At 37.6% G+C, this 21,333-nt stretch overlaps 1 protein-coding gene across 6 annotated transcripts in view; it reads left to right on the forward strand.

Moving 5' to 3' along the window:
- The first annotated feature begins 714 nt into the window (after positions 1 to 714).
- Positions 715 to 21,333, forward strand: part of letm1 (leucine zipper-EF-hand containing transmembrane protein 1) — a 43,432-nt gene continuing 22,813 nt past the window's right edge. For 4 of the 6 annotated variants that reach the window (XM_052151442.1, XM_052151444.1, XM_052151445.1 and 1 more), the window contains exons 1-8: positions 715 to 1,000; positions 10,862 to 10,919; positions 11,716 to 12,172; positions 16,805 to 16,948; positions 17,050 to 17,187; positions 17,727 to 17,930; positions 19,146 to 19,265; positions 19,351 to 19,482. In XM_052151442.1, the coding sequence (XP_052007402.1) occupies positions 922 to 1,000; positions 10,862 to 10,919; positions 11,716 to 12,172; positions 16,805 to 16,948; positions 17,050 to 17,187; positions 17,727 to 17,930; positions 19,146 to 19,265; positions 19,351 to 19,482 (1,332 nt within the window). In that variant the 5' untranslated portion in view covers positions 715 to 921. The remainder of the gene's footprint in view (positions 1,001 to 10,861; positions 10,920 to 11,715; positions 12,173 to 16,804; positions 16,949 to 17,049; positions 17,188 to 17,726; positions 17,931 to 19,145; positions 19,266 to 19,350; positions 19,483 to 21,333) is intronic. The other 2 variants (XM_052151443.1, XM_052151447.1) reach the window with 1 other exon arrangement.

Genomic DNA, 21,333 nt, shown 5'->3' on the forward strand with positions numbered 1-21,333 from the left:
ACCATTGCTCGAGAAATCGAGCGGAGGCGGGCTTCTCACCATGTGACGTCAGGTGAAAGAGGGAGGGAATTCGTTGTGGTTGCCAGGTTGCATGTGAAAAATGGGGCCAGCGTTCAGCTTTGAGTTCTTGTACAGTTTAATTTGTAATATTATAATTTATTATTTGTGATTGGTGGTTGCTTATAAAATAATATCCTAATGAATAATTTACGCATTAAATGTTTTTTTTTATTAGACTTGTTGTTAAGGCTTGGCCTCGTCGTCGAATTTTGCTTTAACAGAGTGCCTGGCAACCTGAAAATAAGCGCGCCAGGACTCACGGGCATCATGATTGCTAAATGTCCGTTTTATGAAGCATGTCTTAACATTTTAGACGAATATTTAAAACTGTTTAGTACAAATATGTGCAGTATAACCACAATCTTGAAACAAGCGTCAGTGTATCACCAGTACTTAACATTTAAGTAAAATTAAAAGATTTCCCCTAAAGTATGTAGCGTTTCCTGGATATCTGAACGATTTGATTGTTTTAAGAGGGTTTTAAGAGTCTGTTAACTTTTTTTAGACATATGATTGGTGGTGATGTGACGTCCCAGTACGTAACGGGGCAGTACTTCACCATTTATTCGAGAGGCTGCTCACTATTCTGGATCAGTCCTGTCACCACCAGCACAATACGCCCCCTGCTGGCCTAAAGCGGCCCAACCACAGGAAGACGGAAGCAAATGCCGAGCGCTTTCAAACTCGTCGTTGGTATCACCGAGGAGGGTGCAAGGACATAAACCAAGAGCTTGGGACTATGACTTCTGTGGATAGTTCATAAACCGTCAGTGTTCTGCCATTCTACGTACGTCGATTCAGCGTTACTGTAAATATTACATTAACGTTAGGCGCCTTTTCATCCATACAGACGGGACCAGAATGGCATCGATTTTGCTCACCAGGTCTCGGACTCCGTTGCTGAAAACATCTTGGTCATTAAAGAACGAATTCAGAAAAGGTAAAATAGTTTTCCCAATCGCATGAGTTAGATCTGTATGTGTTAATTGTATTGTTTATAACATTTTAAATTATTTTGTAAATGTAATTTTCTTGGCATCGATATTTTAAAAGGACAACAGCCCGCTACGAACTGTCAAGTACGGAGCTGATACCCGGCGTACTACAACAGTTTGCTTTATATTTGAGCAGAACGCAACACGGCCTTGTTAAGTTAATATATCCACTGATTCACTTGCAGTGTATATTATTTATTGTATTTATCTGGATATGCCCAGACTAGTTGTGTATAATGCAAATGCCACTCTGTCTTTTAATGAAAAGTGTCATGAGTGTAAATCAGAAAGTTCATGACAGCCACTTATCTTGGCACGCAAGATTATTGTAAGACTGATGAAATCGGAGGCTTTAAGTGATTAGCCAACCAGCTAATTGTTTAGCTTCACAGATTGAAGCGACCAATAATCACTGAGAACATCCGACATTTAAACGTTTTCACGTGCTGCATGTATATGGGATGCGTCCAGTATAACGTTTATAGGAGCATATAATGGAGACACTGTAACCCGTTCTTATGTGTCAAAGTGTGACACGTGTTTGTGCTTTTGTGTCTTCATTCTCTTTTACTGTAAAGTCATTTCCAGAAAACAATAGTGTTGTAACTGTTGTTGGCCGCTATTTTACCTGGTCATTGTTATGATTAACACACGAGTCGTTTCCACACATTTAAAGAAACAGTTGAGTTTCGTGTAATTATGGTGTGCCTGTTTGTTAGATATACATTCATTACATTAAAGAAAACTAGTTTGTTAATTCCCATCACGCCATAAATCCAGTTACCAGTGTAGCGTAACTGGCGTCTGATTACGTCAACGCGACGCAATAACGCCATGGATAATTTATACCGCAAGTGTTGTTTTTGTGTTGAAATAGTCGTAGTCATGCGATGTGACTACATATAGTTTTACAGCGCTATATGTTGAGAATATGAGTTGATTAGCCCGGTGTGTTTTGGAGGTTATCTGAGGACAGCCGTCTGTCGCAGACTGCAGTGACTATTTCCTGTTTCACCAGCAGCCGTATAGTAAAGCAAACGCGCTTAGACATGCCGTATTATAAACACATCTGCTAATATGCTTTTAAATGAGAAGTAGGCGAATAAAAAACTGGTTGCTTTGTGTTTATAGAGCAATAGCAGTGTCAGGCCTGCCTAATGACGGGAACATGATTAGGCTTTTCTTTCCACTGGGACAACAACACTAATGACACTTAAGGGATTGTTCACCCAAAAATGAAAATGTTGTCATCACTTATTTACCCTCATGACATCCCAGATGTATATGACTGACTTCTGCTGAACACACAGATTTTTTATTAGAATATTTCAACTCTGTAGGACCAGAACTTTGAAGATACAGTATGCACATAAAATAAGCATAACATTAATCCATAAGACTCCAGTGGTTAAATCCATAACTTCAGAAGTGATATGATAGGCGTGGATTAGAAACAGATCAATAGCTATGTTTCCATAGTTTTTTTTTTTGGCCACAAAAAGTTTACAGATATAGCTGATGGAAATGTAAATTATCGCTAAAAATTTCACAACTGTTGAAATAATATTTTTCCGTTTAACTCTAGCGCATAAACTATATGTCGATACTTCAAATGTTGTGAAAAATTGGCTTGTAAACAAACACTTTTTGCAGAGAAAATGGGCATTGATGCAAAAATTTAGTGTCACATGACAGAATGTACCCCAATTGGTTAGCCTGTGTTAATCATGATGACGGTATACATCATTGAAAGCCAATTTATTGTACGTGAAGCAATGGTAAAAACACTGTTTTGGATTGGTCTTAACTGCATATTTGCACAGATCCGATGCTGCAAACACATCTGCGTCATGACACTTCCAGGAGTGCCAAAACAAATATCTTGTTTCATGCACATCGACAAGTGCACAAAGAACAAATGAATGGCCACTCTTTGCGATTTAATTTAATTGTGGTAGCTATCCGTTTATTTATTAAAGTTGTTTTTCCACACCAACAAAAAACATATTTCTGTGCTCAAAGTTGTTTTAAATTAAAAATAAATACACAATACTAGGAGAAAAACATCAGTGTTTTTTGGAACACTAACATACAATATAGCCCAATTCTATACAATTATTGTTTAGTTTACTTTTGAAAAAATGCCGGCAAAATTCCCTGCATTAAATTAAATAAATTACCAATCAAATAAAGCATTAAATAAATAAATTACCAAATTAAAAAATAACATTATTAGGCCTATATACTTGCCTTTTCTTTACACAAACTTAAATTAGCCTTACCCTGATTTGAATGAAAAATGGATTTGAGATGAAAAAGTCAGCTGAATTACATTATCAGAATGTTCTGCACTTTTTTTTCAAGACTAAAAACTATCAGAACTATTTGTCCAATGCTGAGTTCACTTTCAGAAAATGAGCTTTAGAACATTTTAAAATGTTTAAAGATTTTAAATCTAACCCACTTTACCTCAGATCGCATTTGCGGAGCTTCTTCAGAAAATGTAAATTGCATTTTGACACTGAAATAAATTTTAGATTCAGTTGGTCGTTAAAAGTTGCTGGACAAATATGCAGGACATAATGCAGTTGTGATGGCAATGCTTTAGATGATTGTTCAAAATAGCCTGATGAATATCAGGAATGTATCAAATGTAATCCCTGATATTACACCACATACATGTTTCTTTAATAGCTGTGCACACAGCATATACACATCAACGGACTGTCCTTATACTAAGACTGAAAATTTCCCCCACTACATGGTGCAGGTTGCCAGCTTGAACAAGGCCATGATGATTCACTTTCGGGTCAGAACCGGTCGGCAAATTTAGCAAAAACAATTTTTACGCCTTTCCCTTTGTCGATAACAAAACAGTGTGAAAAGTGGATGGAAACTAGGTTAATATTGTCCTTTTTCTTTTTGGGTGAACTATCCTCTTAACACTCTAGTGTGTTCTAAGGTCCATATCTGTCTTATGTAATGATTCATGTTTGAACTAAGTTGCAAGACTTAACAGTGATGTTTAGCAACCCTTCCGGCCCCAGAAATGCAAGTCACTTTCTAGGCCTAGAAAACACACATGCACTTTCTAGCCCTTTCTACTTTATACCTCAATCCATCTTACTTAAATCTCACGTAGTCTTGTATGTAGTGGAAATTGAAGAGGCCTGTATTTGGCTATTTAAAGCAGCTACCAGTAAAATTAGTTGGACTCTGTGCTTGTGTGCTAATAGTACTTTGTTCACAGTTATCTCCAAGTAAATCGAGGACATTATTAAAAATTATTATGCCATTATATCCCTGGACCCTGCAGCTGTAGTAAGTGGTTTTCGATCCTGAGAGAGTTCACAGTCATATAAGTTTCTGTTAAAAATGACGGATGTTACCACAATGTGTAACTGATTTGGAAATATACACAAAGTGCTTCCTGAGAAACCTCAGTAACATATGTGCAAACTTTGTCTTCTAGTGGTCTAGAAAATGATTAACCACACCTTTGCATGCAGCCTATAAATTAAAGATCTGATCTGGATTTTCTGTTGGGTAAGCAAATGCTACCACAACCACAAGTATATTGAGTATTTTGATTGATATTGTGGATTAACCTCAAAAAGACCTGCACAACAACACTGACATTCCATAGAAGCAACCATTTACTGGACTTAAAAATATAGCTGATGAATGTTTGTTAACAGCATCAATGAACACTTCCCAAAAAAGGTTTACTTTGAGATAAATTTAGCATCTGCTGTCAAGTCTTATCTACATTGTCTCTTGCCAGCAATGTGTTTTTATTATCAGGGCACTAGCTCACTCCACAGGGGATCTACAAAGCTGGTTAAATGTACCAGCACAGACTGTTTTTATTTTTTTAATTTTTTTCTGTACCCACTGGCACAGGCAACCAATATAAGAGTAAACGACACCTGATTTGAGATTCAAACAAGCTGCCTAAATTTGTGTGGTTCTGTTGTTTTTCTTAAACGTTATAATAGTTCACTAAAAATGAAAAATCTCCCATCATTTACTCACCCTCATGCAATCAGACTTTCTTTCTTCTGCTGAACACAACAAATATTTTTAGAAGAATATCTCAGCTCTGTAGGTGCATACAATGCAACTGAACAATGTGACTAAAATTTTGAAATGCCAAAAAGCACATAAAGGCCACATAAAAATAATCCTTCAGACTCCAGTAATTGAATCAATGTTTTTTGAAGTGATCCAACTGGGTTTGGGTCAGGACAGGCCAAAATATAACTCCCTTATAATTAATTTCCTTTTCATCTTTGCATCAGCTGTCTCATTACACTGCACATGCGTCAGGGACTAGGAAGTGAGCTTGAAATCATGATTGTGACTATTAACTGCAATGGCAAGATGGACAGTGAAAAAAATGTGTATTTTGGTCTGTTCTTACCCAAAATCGATTTTGAAGACAAGGATTAAACCACTGGAGTCATATAGATTACATTTATGCTTTCTTCATGTGCTTTTTGAAGCTTCAAAGTTTTGGTCATCATTCACTTGTAATGTATGGACCTACAGAGCTGAGATATTCTTCTAAAAAAATAGAAAGTCATACACACCTGGGATGGCATGAGGGTGAGGCTTTGCTGTGTATATTTTGGTTGGAGTTGACAGTCCTATTCTTCGTGGATATAAACCACTGTGCTTATTCATTTGCATAAACGCACAGATGTTTTACTGTATTTCCACTGTTGCTTTTTGTTTTAAAGACCATGTATCATTGTTGACCTTGTTTTTTACATGACCTTATAATTACTGTATACAGTATGAGCAACTTGTGTTTCAGTCCTGCTGTGTTATCAATCTCTGAGAAGGGCTGTTACCTCTGATAAGACCAATACACACAAAACTACAGTAGAAAAGCCCTGAATGCTGACAGTCACTTTATCTGCTAGGATAATATTTTCTAAGGAATATATAACATAGAACTTTAAGTTCTCAGTGTAGTTCTTTCTGGAAGTCCTCAGGTCATGATGACCTCAGACACAGGTTGCCTTGGTGATTTCTGCTGTCATGTGCCAGGAGTGCAGATAATCAAGTGTAGGAAATCATTTTTCTGATACCATTATAAAGCCTGTTATCTAGTGTAAGTATTATAAAGAACATGTTTGTGTTCATAATACCTGTTAACATTTATTGTTGTGTTGAGCAACACTACAAAGGAGAATTAAAAATATATATTTTGTTTTTATTGTAATAATTTTTCCCAGACACGGCCATCTTCAGTTGTTTTTACACAAATGCTAGTCCCACCAAAAACTTGCACTGTTAATAGAAGGTGACATATCAAACCGCTTGAACAAACAGAGAAAGGATTTGAATGCACTACAATGTTTACATTCTTGAAAATTCATTCTGTGAATTTTCTCTGCCTCAAAAAGCTCGCCCACAGTTCTTGCACTAACCATCTGATGCATATTGCACTCAAAACTGGAAAACACTTTCACAATCTTATATGAGCCATTCTGATTGGCTGGTTTGGTTACTATCATGAGTAAAATACAGGACTTTTTAATAAGTCCATCTAGAAACCGACAAAAGGTTTTTCATTTCCGGTCTTCAGTGTTTTCACCTGCATCAGCATCTATTCTTAATGGTAAAGTATTACATTTGCAGAAATTGCAAAAACAAAACAAGTGGCTCTAGTGCCGATACTTCACAGAGTCGAGATTATCGCTTTTTTCTTTTACAGTGCCTCATATAAGTATGTACATTAGATGACATATAGCGATGGTCTAAGCTATGTTGATATCATTTACTACTTTGAGTTGTTATGACAATTGCACAAGTTGAGTGTGAAATTAATGTTTACTCCAAATAGATTGTCATTATGTGACTGTTACTCATTTCGGTTAGTTTTACATTCTGTCAAGACCAGCAATAGAAAACAGCCAATTTGAATCATCATGGTGGCTGCTCAGGAAAACTGTGGATATAAGAACTTGTGAAAATCTGAAATACATTTCTGAAATAATAGCATAAAATAAGTTAAGTGAAGTATTAGAATTAGGGATGACATTATCGAGTAATTTTGTAGTCGAGTACTCCAATCCCTACAAACAAGTAATCGATTACTTGTTATTTTAAAATGTATTTTTATTTTCAAGTATGACATATAAGTGACATTTATATATTGTTTAATTCACAAATGTTATCAAGAACGGTTTCAGAATAAGCTAACTTCAACAAACTATGCTTTCTCTTTTTTAGAATTTCACATTGTATTATTCAGAAAAACAAGTGGTAAAAAGTTGGCTTTTTAGAAAATGCGTTCTGCTGGTGTTCAGATATTTCACACACATACACACATGCTCGGATTAGCTTCTGAGTGTCTCGTACCATTAGCTGTGCATTCGCTTTGTTGTCTGGGTAGATGTAAGTTAGAATATTTATAGTTTTTATATGGCTGATTTATCTCATTTATATCGCCTATGATGCATTTGTGTATAGTGATGAACCTGCTAGTAAAGTGCTTCAGTTTATCCGTGTTCAGCTCAAGCAGCTCAGATGGAGCAAGCCTTTAAATGCCAGAACTGAATCATTTAAAAACACAGATACGGTGTTATTCATTTTTCCAGCATATTTTTGTCAACAGTATGTTTTAAATAAAATTACTTAAAAATCCTCACGATGTCCATTTTTCATCTTGTGTTCATGAGCGGAATCAAAAAACACCTTGAACATTTTTGTCAGTAATTTTGAGATAAACGCTGCTTCTAAACGTGCGTTTGGTGCAGCTGGAAGGTCCTTTCTAAAACCGTACTATACCTTTAAGCTGCAGGAGAACATATTTTGGCATTTTAAAAACTATACACTTCACTTTTAAACTGATTAATCTTAACCGTTGAATCAGTATATCTGAAGCATTATACAGAGTTAAAAGCATGTTCTGGGCCTATATACGCTCTATGGTGGCTCTTTGTTGAGGTCTCTCCCAGACACACCCTAAAACTTGTAACAGTTGTGTTGTTTCTATAGCAACCCAAAATAGAACTGAAAATTTGTGAGCACAAAGTTTGCCTTTTACTCCTTAAAGGAAAATGGACAATATCCATGCCGGGATCATTCACAGATCTCTAAGTTCAGGATTCTGGTTCCTTTCTCAATCTTCTCATTATAGGCAAACAAGTTTATTATTTTATTATTAAGACAAACACAAGAAGGCTAACAAAGGCTTTTTGCCTTCTGCCAACAGTGGACTGACCTCATGATGTGATCCTATAGAGCTAAATTTAGAGAGAGAATGTAAAGGCAAGATGGACAGAGTGTTTATCCTTCAATATGAACATCCTGTCATCAAGAAGATTAGGCTTCTCCAGGCACACAGGGCCAACGGTCTCCCTCTATAACCTGTGTATGGCGATGAGTCCGAGATTAGGCTTACATGGGCACTGGACCAAAGCTCCTCCTACAGACACCGTAGTATTAAAGACCAGGAAAATGGGATGAGAACAGATTAATAACAGAGTCTGGTCTGCTCTTGTTGCCTCTGATTGGATAAGGCTAATGTTCAGTCAGGGAATCAAGAGACTGCAAGTGCAGGATATAAATAAATTTTAACAGCATTGGAGAGAGAGATGGTTCAGAAAGAAGGTTTGAAGGGTTACTGTATTTTAGGAACCGAGACAGAAAGGGTTGTAAGGATTATAATCGAGCTAATGTGGGGTTTTGCATAGTTAAACTATAGTCTTAATCTGTCTGTCCAAGTTTACATGACATAACTATGCGTAATTGAATATTTGAAGGAAGGACATCAGCTGAGGAAGTGTCTTGAATGTTTTCAGGTTGACCTATTGCGTAAAGCCTGAGTACATAACATAACAGAGTACACATGAGAAGTGATATAATATACGAAAACTAATGCATGATCATATGTTATGAATTTCAGAATATGATGTGTATGTTTTTAATCATATATTTTATTGTTACAATATGAAAAAGTACCTCCTACTGAAAAATCAAAGAATTTGCAATTTCTCTCCACTCTTCTCTTTCTCCACCCGGTTGTGGTACAGTTCAGAGGAAATATCAAATAGGCGCTGGTGCTCCTGCCAATGTTCCACACATTTTTCCTCCATTTCTTCGGTCCAATGAGACTTTCTTGATACCACAGCCATGCTAGTTGATGTTCTGTTGCAGGTACATCAAGACTCCTCCCACTGAAACTTCCCGTGCCCCGTTTCTTGCTCTCTGATTGGCTGTAGGTCAACGCTGCTGTTGTATTCAGTCAAAACATATTTCAAATTGCTCTATTTTGAATCGCAGACAGGTCCAATATTTAACATTCTAGATATCTCGCTGACATCGGCGACGCGTCGGTGCTTCTCTCAAATCGTGCCTTTGATAATTCATACATTACGATCATTGCTTATGAGAGCGAGCTCTGATTTGCCTACGATTTCAGCTTTTGTCGGCGATCCCCTCAAAACTGTCGGCGTTAAAATCGTGTAGTATAAACTCTGCATAAGAGCAATTGGTCAAATTAAATTTAGGCCTTAGATGATTGGCCATGAAATGTTTCCAGAACTGAGTGCTCATAAACCAAGATTGCGCCAGCTGAGCAACTGCCATTGAGATTAAATCGAATGCTAACAGATAGCTCTCGCCATGTATCCATTGTAGATGACACTATAGAGTACAATGATAGTGCACTGTTAAGGAGAAATTTGTTTCTGGTATTAGGATGTTCAAACTTTACCCTGTGCCCTATGTTGAAGAGCTGTAGCTAACTTGAACATGGTTTAGATGTTTGCTACAGACATGTTGCTGCTTTGTCATCCTCGCGTGTTTGCTTCTTTCACAGACGTTGAGCGTGATTGTGAAGGTCATTACTAGTGAAATGCACCACTTGTCTTGAACAACTGAAAACATTATGCAGTAGGCGGTCTTACTTGCACGTAAAGGACATAAGCTGCTCATACAATTAATCATTGGCCTGAAAGGGGGGAAATTTACCAGCAACTGACAACAAAAAGGTTTATTACTCATTCAGTATAAGAGAATGTGAGCGCTATGTAAACATTTCACTGCAGCAACTGTATCGTTTTGTGTGAGGTCTGTGTCCTGAGGCAACCTGTATGAATGCTTACCTGCACACCATGCAAAGAGACACAAATCAAAAGTATTCTAGGCATGAATAAACATTTTGAATTGCTGTATAAAATAATTCTAAATAAGTCATATCGAAGTATGTATTTGTAGTTCATTGGCAGGTGCTATACCAACTTGTTCAGCAAGACCTATTAAGTAATAGGTTTGGTGAACAGCATGGCTGTAGACCAGCACTAACCAGCATAGACCATGTTGGACAGGCATGGAAATGTATGCTTGTCTTGGCTTGTCTTTTCAGCTCATCTGTCTTTCTGAAACTTCATACTCCTGGATAATTTTTTTATGTGACCTTTCTCTTGTCAGTTGTGCAGCCAGTCTGTATTTTTTCCTGGCAATGGGTGCACAAGTGGCATACGAGCAGTCTTTGCCCTGTCCTTTCCTGCTCTAATCCTGTATTGGCATGTAGCCTGTAGCACTTTTCATGACCCCCTATTCCTATGTTATATCATATCATCTTACCAAGTATTAACACACCTATGCACACATTGCAAATGCAAGCTTAGGACAGTAGAACATGGTTTGTTGCATCATGCACAAATACCTATGAAGCTGCTTGGAATACTCAGTGTTTTTAGGCCCTCTCCTATTCACAGTGGGCTTAAGTCTTTTGCCTTTTGTAATATGTTTTCAAGCCTGAATTTTTCTTTCTTGGACTCTTTTAGGAAAGTTACCAGAAGGAGCATGTTTTAATTGCACTGGACTGCGGTTAGCCACAAATAGGTAAACTCAATTTTATGACCTCACTCATGCCATTCTAAACCCTTATGACTTAATTCTGTGGAACACAAAAAGATATCCTGGGACACTCTTTTCCATTTGATGAAAGTTGATAAGGACAGGGGCTGTCAAGCTCCAAATGACAAATAAGTACCATAATTGTATTCATTAAAAGTGGTCTAAACCACTAGTTTGTTATAGAAGTCTTCTAATGCCACACGAAAATATTGTGTGAGGAACAGACCAAAAGTAAAGATGTTATCACATGTTAACACCCCCTTTTTGGTAGCGATATCCAAGTCCTAAACATATCATTATTTTGAGTAATATCTTTTCACTGAATTAGTTGTTTCAATTCACAAAAGCAGTCTAAAAGATTCCTTTAATAATTGGACTGATCTAGATCTCGACTAATTCAACTCACTAATCAATTATGTGGTCAAAACGGTTTAGAGCTCGTTAGAGGGGACGATTTTCAGTGATTGACGACAAAGTTATCGTATGGCTTCAGAATACTTGGAATGTAGTGCACAAGTCATTTGGACCACTTTTGTAATACTTTTTATGGTGTTTTATGATCCTTTCATGGTGCTTTTTTGGAGCTTGACAGCCCCAGTCCTTCACTTTCATTATGTGGAAAATAGCATCCCAGTATATTATTCAAAGATTAAAATTTTGTGTTCTACGGAAGAAAGAAAGTCATACAGGTTTGGAACAACATGAGGGTGAGTAAATTATAACAGTATTTAAATAATTGGGTGAACTACTACTTTAAATCAGATCTTTGTCTGTTGTTCAGCAGTCCTATTGCTCTTGGAGCCAGCACATGGCCTCATACATCATCTGTCCTGTATCCTGACAATTTACCGGTGAGTCAGCGGCGCTTGGCTAGGTCACCTCGTCTGTACTGTGCCATCCTAGTACCTGACTGTGCCCTGCTTGGCCACACCCACTCCATTTACCACAGTACAGTTCGGTGGGTTCATACTACAGGCCGTCTCCATGATGATTCAAAGGTAGAGCGTTCTTTACGTTCACTGAAGGATCGGAATAAAAAGCTAGAGGAGGGCGGGCCAGTCTACAGCCCAACAGTGGATGCAGAACCTGTGCGACGGACAATACCTCAGCGTGTGATCGATGAGGTGAAGCACTACTATCATGGATTCCGCCTTTTGTGGATAGACACAACCATCGCTGTGCGCATGCTCTGGAGGGTACTAAACGGAAACATTCTGTCACGGAGAGAAAGGAGACAGGTATAAACATACAGAGAAGGCATACACTCAAATTCAATAGTGCAAATTGACATTTTTTTAAAGCTGAAGTGTGTTATTTTTGTGTTTATTTGTGTAACCAGACATTTTCCTAAACACTATCCCCATCTGCTGTTGGTTCTTCCCAAAACATGTGCTATTGGTTGAGTCAATGTTGCTGTGATGTTGCTATTGGGGATGCTCAAACCCAACAGAGCAATGTTTTTGTAGCCACTGTGTTTACACTTTTCAGGGAAATCAACCTAGAAATTACCTACTAGTTGAGTAGAAAACAAATTACATACTTCAGCTTAAAATATCTGTTGCATTGTACAACCCTGGGGAAGAGTAAGCTCTCTCTCATTGCTCATTGAGGTACTTTTGGTGGACTGGATAATCCTATTTTATCAAATGTTGCCATCTTCCATATTATCAGACAAACTTTTGCTCTTTTGTAATGTAAGTATATGGAAGTCCTGTGTGTTTGAATAGTTTCCCACTGAATTCTTCAGAACAATATGATAAAACTATGTTGCTGGTATCCATTCAAGTTTTAATGCTCTCTAAGCTAATTTTAATGAAAATTGCTTGCGTCTTTCACAGAAATCTCCAGTTGATTTCAATGTTCTATTAAGAGCAAAACCGTAACCGTGGGGTCAGTTATCTATTTGTGTTCTTGTCCTGTGGAGTTAACCCAATGTAATTAAGGATAGCTTTAGGATTTGACTGACAATGTTAGCGTTCTTCCACAGTTTAATCCCAGCCCTATAAAGCTTCACTGGATCACTGCTATATCTTAATGATTTAAATTAGTGGCATGCTGAGACTTCAAGGAACAATCAATTAGAGACTACTCTAAGTCTGGAGGCCAGAAGAAATATTGCAACTGGCTCAAATGACCTCTGGGACTCCACTAAATCCAGTTTAAGAATATTTCTGAATAAGATGAGATGATGTTTAGATTTAGTTCATGGAACAGGTTGAGATTTGGATTAGGGCTGCAACTAACAATTATTTTGATAATCGATTAATCTAACGATTTATAAGAACGTTTATTCTGCGACTATTGCAACGATTAATCATTAGATCTTAACCAAATATTCAGCTTGCGCCCCGACTTAAAAGGTTGCATTAAACGTGCTTACTAACAACAAAGAGGACAAAATCATCTTTTAAAAATACCTCTAAATGACATTCACTGAATTAAAGGGAAAAAATACTGTCTCTCCTCCTCTCTCTCCCTCGATTTTAATAGATCAATACAGCTCACATTGGTGTAGACACATAGTTTGCCCAAATCTCAGGCTGACTCTAGTAAAGAGATGTCCCCCTGAGATATGTTTTCCTTTTGAGGTAAAGTAAGATTAGTAGTTAAGGCCAAACCTGAAAATTATGCATTTGCTTGGTTTATTAGTTGTGCTGGCTAAGCCAACCCTTAATTTCACAATTATTAAAGGTTGGTGTGTAACTCGTCCTGCACTGTTTGTGCTACTGACATGAAAGATTTAAAATCAAATCAGCTTGTTGAGGAGAGACATGCAGTTTTGCTTGGGTGAGCGCCATACATATTTCATTACTGTTATGTTCTTCCTCCTTTTTAAACTTTTGCATGTAAGAGATTTGATGCCACAATATGACTACACACAAGGTTACTGCCCTTTAATATTAGTCTATATATACACCAGTTCTCAAGCACATGGCAGATCACAGCTATTACACAGTTTAGCACGCTCTCTGTTTGCATAGTTCTGATATCTTCCTGCCTGAAATTCTCAGACAATGGCTTGACTCCGTCTGTTGTAAATTGACACTTTAGTGACGCATACAATATATAAGTGCTGCAGGCCTTTGATTTTTACCAGTCATTACTAACTGGAAATTGTCTGTCTTTGGGTTTCTGGTATATTAATGCCTGTCATTATGTACAATATTATTTTTAAAATTCATGGCAATATTATTGAGAAGTGATGCTTGGTTTTCCTCTGAAGGTTACATAAAGCCACAGAATTTGGAACATCCCCTTACAAAAATATATATGGTGTGTTCCAAAACCTGCCTCCTGCAGCTCACTTGACAGCTGTTAGACAGCTGCATTCTATGGCAGCATCCTAATCACCTTGGAACCTTATAAATGACTGATTTGAAATGCTCTGCATAAGCAATAACTCTGTGCCACACAAATAGCTCCTCTCACGCACAACACATGGGAAGCCTCGACTTGCAATTTATTTGCGAGGTGCGAGAGGTATGATGCAATAATCTTAAAGAAATAGTTCTCTCAGAAATTATAATTCCCTCATTATGCTGTCTCAAACTCCTATGACTTTCTTTGTACTGCGGAACACAAAGAAAAATATTTTGAAGTATATGTGATGTTTTTTTGTCTATACAATGCAAAAATAAAGGTAAAGGTAAATAAAGATAATCCATATGAATCAAGCGTGAGGAAGTGTGAACAAATTGCTTTTATGAACTCGCCAAATAAAGTGCAAATGTCAAGGTTTATAGTGAATAAGGAGTTTCTGTTTCTCACATTGCTTCAGAAGTCATGGATCACTCAAGTCATGTGGATTACCTTTATGTTGCCTAATGTCATTTTTGGAGCTTGAAGAATCTGTACCCCATTGATGTGCATTGTATAGACAAAAAAGCATCATATATTTTTGTGTGTGTTCTGCACATATTCTGCCTGAGAACACCTTAGCAACTGCATAATAACACAAATAATAGCATCTTTATGGTTTGAACTCTGTCAATATTAGCATTGTGAAGGTATTCTAATCCAGCAGCCTCAGCTAGTATCTGTTGCACTTCACTCTCACTATTCTTCTGACCTGGTTTATCCTGCCTATTCACAAACAGCCTCACACAGCGTGGGTTCCTTCAGCTTTTGATGTCAGCCTTCAACCCCCTTCCCAACCCCTTCTCTCTCCCAGCCACTTCCTTTGGAATGCCTTCTCTCTTTCTCTCACTCTTCCCTGAATATTTCACACTCTAGGCCTCCCTGTTTTCTTCTGTCTGCCACTGCTCTCTATCTCACTCTGATTGTGGTGATATAAATGTCAGTGGGCCAAACACAAAGGCTCTTTTCAGGCCTGCCTGGCTGAAATCCTTCTTCCCTTCAGGACAGCTGGCACACAGGTGGAATAAGAGGAGCAGGGACCCCTATCATAAAGCTGACCCCTCTTCTTTTGTTGTCCTAGCTCTTATTTTTGTATTCATCTCCCATTAAATATGGTGTGATTAAGGAAGTCACATCTCCACATCTTTCCATGGTTCACTTTTGTTGCGCTGCGTGACATGACGTTGCCTGACTCTACGCTGGGATGTGTTGCATTACTTTGTGTTGTTACATTGTTATGTTGTTTGTTACATTGCTTTGTATCATGTTACAAATTAGCATTGCTAATTAATTTTTTTAATTTAAGTTGTGTTATGTAGCATTATGCTGAGTTTCGTTGTGTTTTGTTATATTGCATTGTTACATTGCTTTAAGTGACATTGTATTTGTACATAGTTACATTGCAATACATCATGTTATGCTGCATTATGTTAATTTATGATGTGTTGTTGTGTTATGTTACATTACGTTGCTTTAATTTTTGTTATTTGTAAATTAGTTGAATCTTAGGGAAACAAATTATATTTTCCTTAAAGAAAATCAAGCCTATTTTTGGGCCATTTTGATTGTTTGCATTGTGAAATAGTGCCTTGTGTTTTTCACGATGTGTATACCATTACCAGTGAAAGTTCACAATTCTCAATACCAATTTTAATACCACAGCTAATACTAACATGCGCATGAACACACCATTTGAAAACATTTCATATTATTTTAAATATTAACAACCCCATTATAAATGAAAGAGACTCACTTTTTTTCTTTTTGAATCTAGACACGATCAATACACAAGGTGTCGCATTGGTTATTCAAGACTTGCACGTGTTTTTATTGAAAACTGAAGAATCACCAACATTTCAGTAGAATACCATTGACTAAGCATATTTTACTGGACTGTCCTGCCTTACTCCATAACTGTTCTATTCAGAAAATTCTTTATTGGAGGTGTTTAAAAAGGTTTTACCAGTAAAAAGAGTAGATCATGCTGTAGAAGTGGTTTTAAGTGCTTCATGACGGGGCTATCAGAGGTTTTAGATAATTAGGGGTCCAAGCACCGAAGATGCTGCAACACTACTCTATCCGTGCTGATTTTCTTATTCTTTTTCTGCCCTAAAAGTGTATGGGTAGCAAAAACAGTAAGTCCTAAAGACACCAAACTTGGCAGGATGGTCCCAAATCCTCCTCACTAGCTATAGATTTAATGTGCTGTTGTCCATTTTATTCCTTATTTCTAAATTCCTCTTCTTCCTCCTCCATTCTAATACATTTCAAATTTTGCTTGTGTGATACAAATCTTTTGGAAGAAACGGGATCTGTTGTCCAATTTAATATATTTTTATGTTATGTCTGTTTTCAAAGCAATGCTGTGTGAACAGATAGCACAGAGCTCGTTTAGTTCAAGAGATTAGATTTAGAACTCCATATATCATATACATCGTTAATTACATTTCATTAACAAAGCAGTTTATGTGATTAAATGTTTATGACATCACTGCCTCTCATGTTAATCACAGTTCCTGAGGACTTGTGCAGATGTCTTCCGGCTTCTCCCCTTTCTGGTTTTTATCATCGTTCCTTTTATGGAGTTTCTACTTCCTATTGCACTGAAGCTTTTCCCTAACATGCTGCCGTCCACCTTTGAGACACAGTCCAAAAAGGTACACTGATCTGTCACCTTTGTGTTTTAATCCATAAAGACCTTAATCGTACTTCTGTCCCTCTAATTGTATAATACTTTTACTGTGTGTGTGTTTTGTAGGAGGAAAGGCTGAAGAAGGAGCTAAGAGTGAAGTTAGAGATGGCAAAGTTCTTGCAGGACACAATTGAGGAAATTGCACTAAGAAACAAAGCAGCCAAAGGCAACGTTACAGAGGAGTTCTCCACTTTCTTCCAGAAGGTATAGCAGTCACACATACTCCGATATCATCCAACTGTCCACACTGACATTCAAAACAAATCAAAACATTGAACACAGCTCTTTATTGCCCACTGGTGGTGATCTTTATGATGTGCTTTTTGATAAGATATTGCAGTGGGGTTCAAAAGTCGGAGTCCACTTTATTACAGGCTTTTCTTTTCAGATTATATGATCAGCATAAATTTGGTGACAACATACACTCAAGCTGGAATGAAGTGACCTAGAAATAGTGCAGAATCTTAAATATATATATATATGTATGTATATGTATATGTATGTATATGTATATATATATATATATGTATATGTATATGTGTGTATATATATATATGTATGTATGTGTATATATATATATATATGTATATGTATATATATGTATATATATGTGTATATACAAAGAGATGTAATGTAGATTTTTAATGTGGACTTTTACATCTCTTTGTATGTACTAAAGATGTAGTGTAAAAATCTTTTACATCAAACTCTCTCTTTCTATCTCCTCTCTTCCTTTTACTCAGATTCGTGACTCCGGAGAGAGACCCAGTAATGAGCAGATCATACGTTTCTCTAAACTGTTTGAGGATGAACTGACTCTAGATAATCTGACACGGCCACAGCTGGTGGCTCTTTGCAAGCTGTTGGAGCTGCAGTCCATTGGCACCAACAACTTCTTGCGCTTTCAGCTCATCATGAAACTCCGTGCCATACGAGCAGATGACAAGGTTAAACGAGCATATCCTTACTTGTAAAAGTGTGTTAGTTTAATATAAGCAGAAGTAACATATTAAACATTTACTTCTCTCTTACTCTGGATAGTGTTTTTGTCAATGTATTGGTCACTAAATTGGCATTCACCGATATTATTATTAAAAAAAGGCATTTAAAATGTTACTATAAATTCTAATAAAATAATGTATTAGAAATTATTTATTATATTAATCATAGTTTTAAATATAATTTTAAATTATCAGCATCTGTCTTAGTGGCCAATCAGACAGAACACATTGTTGTGTTAAAAAAAGTAGATGCAGTGCAACAAATTAAACAGGTTGCAAGTCTCTTAAGACAAATTTTTTAAATGTTAAGTTCTTTTAACTAGTCATGGCACAAAAATGCGGCGCTCGTGCAAGAGATGGTGATAAAAACATGAGATGTGACTCAACAGTCAAAAATGTCCATCTAGCACATTAACACTGATATACTGTATAATTATTAAACTGATGAAGAATGGGTGAAAAACACATTAGTTAAATTGTTTTTTAATTTTCTCCCCTTTTCTCCCCAATTGGGAATGCCCAATGCGCTCTTAAGTCCTCGTGGTGACGTAGTGACTCACCTCAATCCGGGTGGCGGAGGACGAATCTCAGTTGCGTCCACGTCTGAGACGTCAATCAGTGCATCTTATCACATGCTTGTTGAGCACGTTACCGCGGAGACCCTAGCGTGTGTGGAGGCCTCACGCTATTCTCCACAGCATCCACGCACAACTCACCACGCGCCCCACCGGGAGCGAGAACCACATTATAGCAACCTTGAGGAGGTTACCCTATGTGGCTCTACCCACCCTAGCAACCTGGCCAGTTTGGTTGCTTGGGAGACCTGGCTGGAGTCACTCAGTACGCCCTGGATTCGAACTTGTGACTCCAAGAGTGGTAGTCAGTGTCTTTACTCACTGAGCTACCCAGGCCCCCCTTATTTCAGGTTTTACATGTACTAAACTTTTCTACTGTGCAAAGTCATATTTTGTTGATCGATTTAACTCTTAAATTCAAGATAGCAGAATTAGTTTGAATGTAGTAGAAAGAACAGTGTAGATTCAAAGCAGTGGCCATCAAATTGGTTATCGGCCATAACATAAAAACAATTATAGGTCAAATATTCTGCATCTGTACATTTCTTTCAGTGCTGATTTCTTTGCATGTATGTGTAATTGACAGCTGATAGCAGAGGAGGGAGTAGACAGTCTAAATGTGAAAGAGCTGCAGGCAGCATGTCGTGTGAGAGGGATGAGAGCTCTTGGGGTGACGGAGGAGAGGCTTCAAGAGCAGCTTAAACAGGTTTAAACACATTTCTTTACAATCCATAATCACTTATTAGTACTGGGACTTCTCATCACATAGTTTACATTGCTGTGCCTTCCAGTGGTTGGAGCTTCATCTGAATCAGCACATCCCCACATCTCTTCTACTGCTGTCTCGAGCCATGTTCCTGCCAGACACACTGTCCCCTGCAGATCAGCTTAAAACCACTCTACAGAACTTGCCTGAGATAATGGTATGTACACAATAAGAAAAACTCCTGAGACCAGTGAGTGACTGCTGTGGTAACTAGTAACACCTAATAAACAAGAAAATATATATATATATATATGTATATACCGTAATTTCCGGACTATTGAGCGCACCTGAATATAAGCCGCACCCACAGATTTTTAAATAAAATATTATTTTGAACATAAATAAGCCGCACCTGTCTATAAGCCGCAGGTGCCTACCGGTACATTGAAACAAATGAACTTTACTCAGGCTTGTAACAAAAATAAATAGGCTTTAATGAAACACGGTGTGGCAGCGGGGGCGTTGTCAAGCGCCCGTCTGGGAGAGAAAAGCGGTAAGGGCGCTTACACCTGAGCTAAATTATGTCTAACACCGGTGTCTAATTTCAGTAAGCATGGGGAGAGCGGCATAAAAAGGCAGCAGCCACAGAGCTGAGAGAGTGACACACGTCAGTCTAGAGTTGGCGCATAGAAGAATTGAGAAATTTTATAAAATTGATTGTAAACATTGCTGTGGCCATTAAAAGCCTTACCTGGAACGTCAAGTGCCCTGCTGAAAACTGTCACACTGGTACTTGAAATTAGACACCGGTGTTAGACATAATTTAGCGCAGGTGTAAGCGCCCTTACAGCTTTTCTCTCCCGGACGGGCGCTTGACCACGACCCCGCTGCCACACACGGCTTGTAATAAAACATTTGCAGTAAATAGTAGCCTACCAATAAAGTCATTGGTCACTATCTTCCTCGTCCTGTGCACTGAAACCACTGAAGTCATCTCCTTCGGTGTCGGAGTTGAATAGCCTCAGATTTAGTTGTCTTTTTGAGTCAGTTCATCACGCTGCTGTTTCCAGCGTCTTATCATCGACTCATTAAGACCAAGCTCCCGTGCAGCAGCTCTATTTCCTTTTCCAACAGCCAGATCAATCGCCTTCAACTTGAAAGCAGCATCATATGCGTTTCTCCATGTCTTTGCCGTGGTGAGGGTGACAAAATTACTACCGTAATCAGAATGATGGGAAGTTTGAGCGCTTCGATTTAATCTAAACAGTAAACAAAAAAGTTGTTTTGACCTTAACCCGTTCGGCAATTTCATTGGTCTAATGAAAGCTTCACGCCGAAAAAACTGAGCACGTCACAGAATGTTTTTTTTATTTATTTTTTTATAAAATTTGAAAGCGGGAAAAATCCATATATTAGCCGCGTCATTGTATAAGCCGCGAGGTTCAAAGCGTGGGAAAAAAGTTGCGGCTTATAGTCCGGAAATATATATTTCTAGAGCAAATAAGTTTTGCTAAATTCTGAAATTTTAAATAATACCTAGTTATAGAAAGTCAGTTTTATTTCACCAAATTGTTTGTTTCCAGGAGTGCTGTTTATTCATGTTTTTTGAGACATTACAACAGAAATTAACATCATTAATTCTGATTCAAAGTAATGGCCAGCATCATCTATGTTAAAACTATTAACTATGTTAAAAAGAAAATATATACATTATGTATTCAGAATTTCTATACTGATTACCATTGTTAATGAATAGAACCATACATGTCATTTGCAGTAAACAGTAGCCTACCAATAAAGTCATTGGTCACTATCTTCCTCGTCCTGTGCACTGAAACCACTGAAGTCATCTCCTTCGGTGTCGGAGTTGAATAGCCTCAGATTTAGTTGTCTTTTTGCACTGAGTCAATTCCTCACGCTGCTGTTTCCAGCGTCTTATCATCGACTCATTAACGGGTGATGGGTTAAGGTCAAACGGGTTAAGGTCAAAACAACTTTTTTTGTTTACTGTTTAGATTAAATCGAGCGCGCTCAAACTTCCCATCATTCTGATTACGGTAGTAATTTT

This window comes from Xyrauchen texanus, chromosome 20, assembly GCF_025860055.1.
Source record: "Xyrauchen texanus isolate HMW12.3.18 chromosome 20, RBS_HiC_50CHRs, whole genome shotgun sequence".
Classification (NCBI taxonomy): domain Eukaryota; kingdom Metazoa; phylum Chordata; class Actinopteri; order Cypriniformes; family Catostomidae; genus Xyrauchen; species Xyrauchen texanus.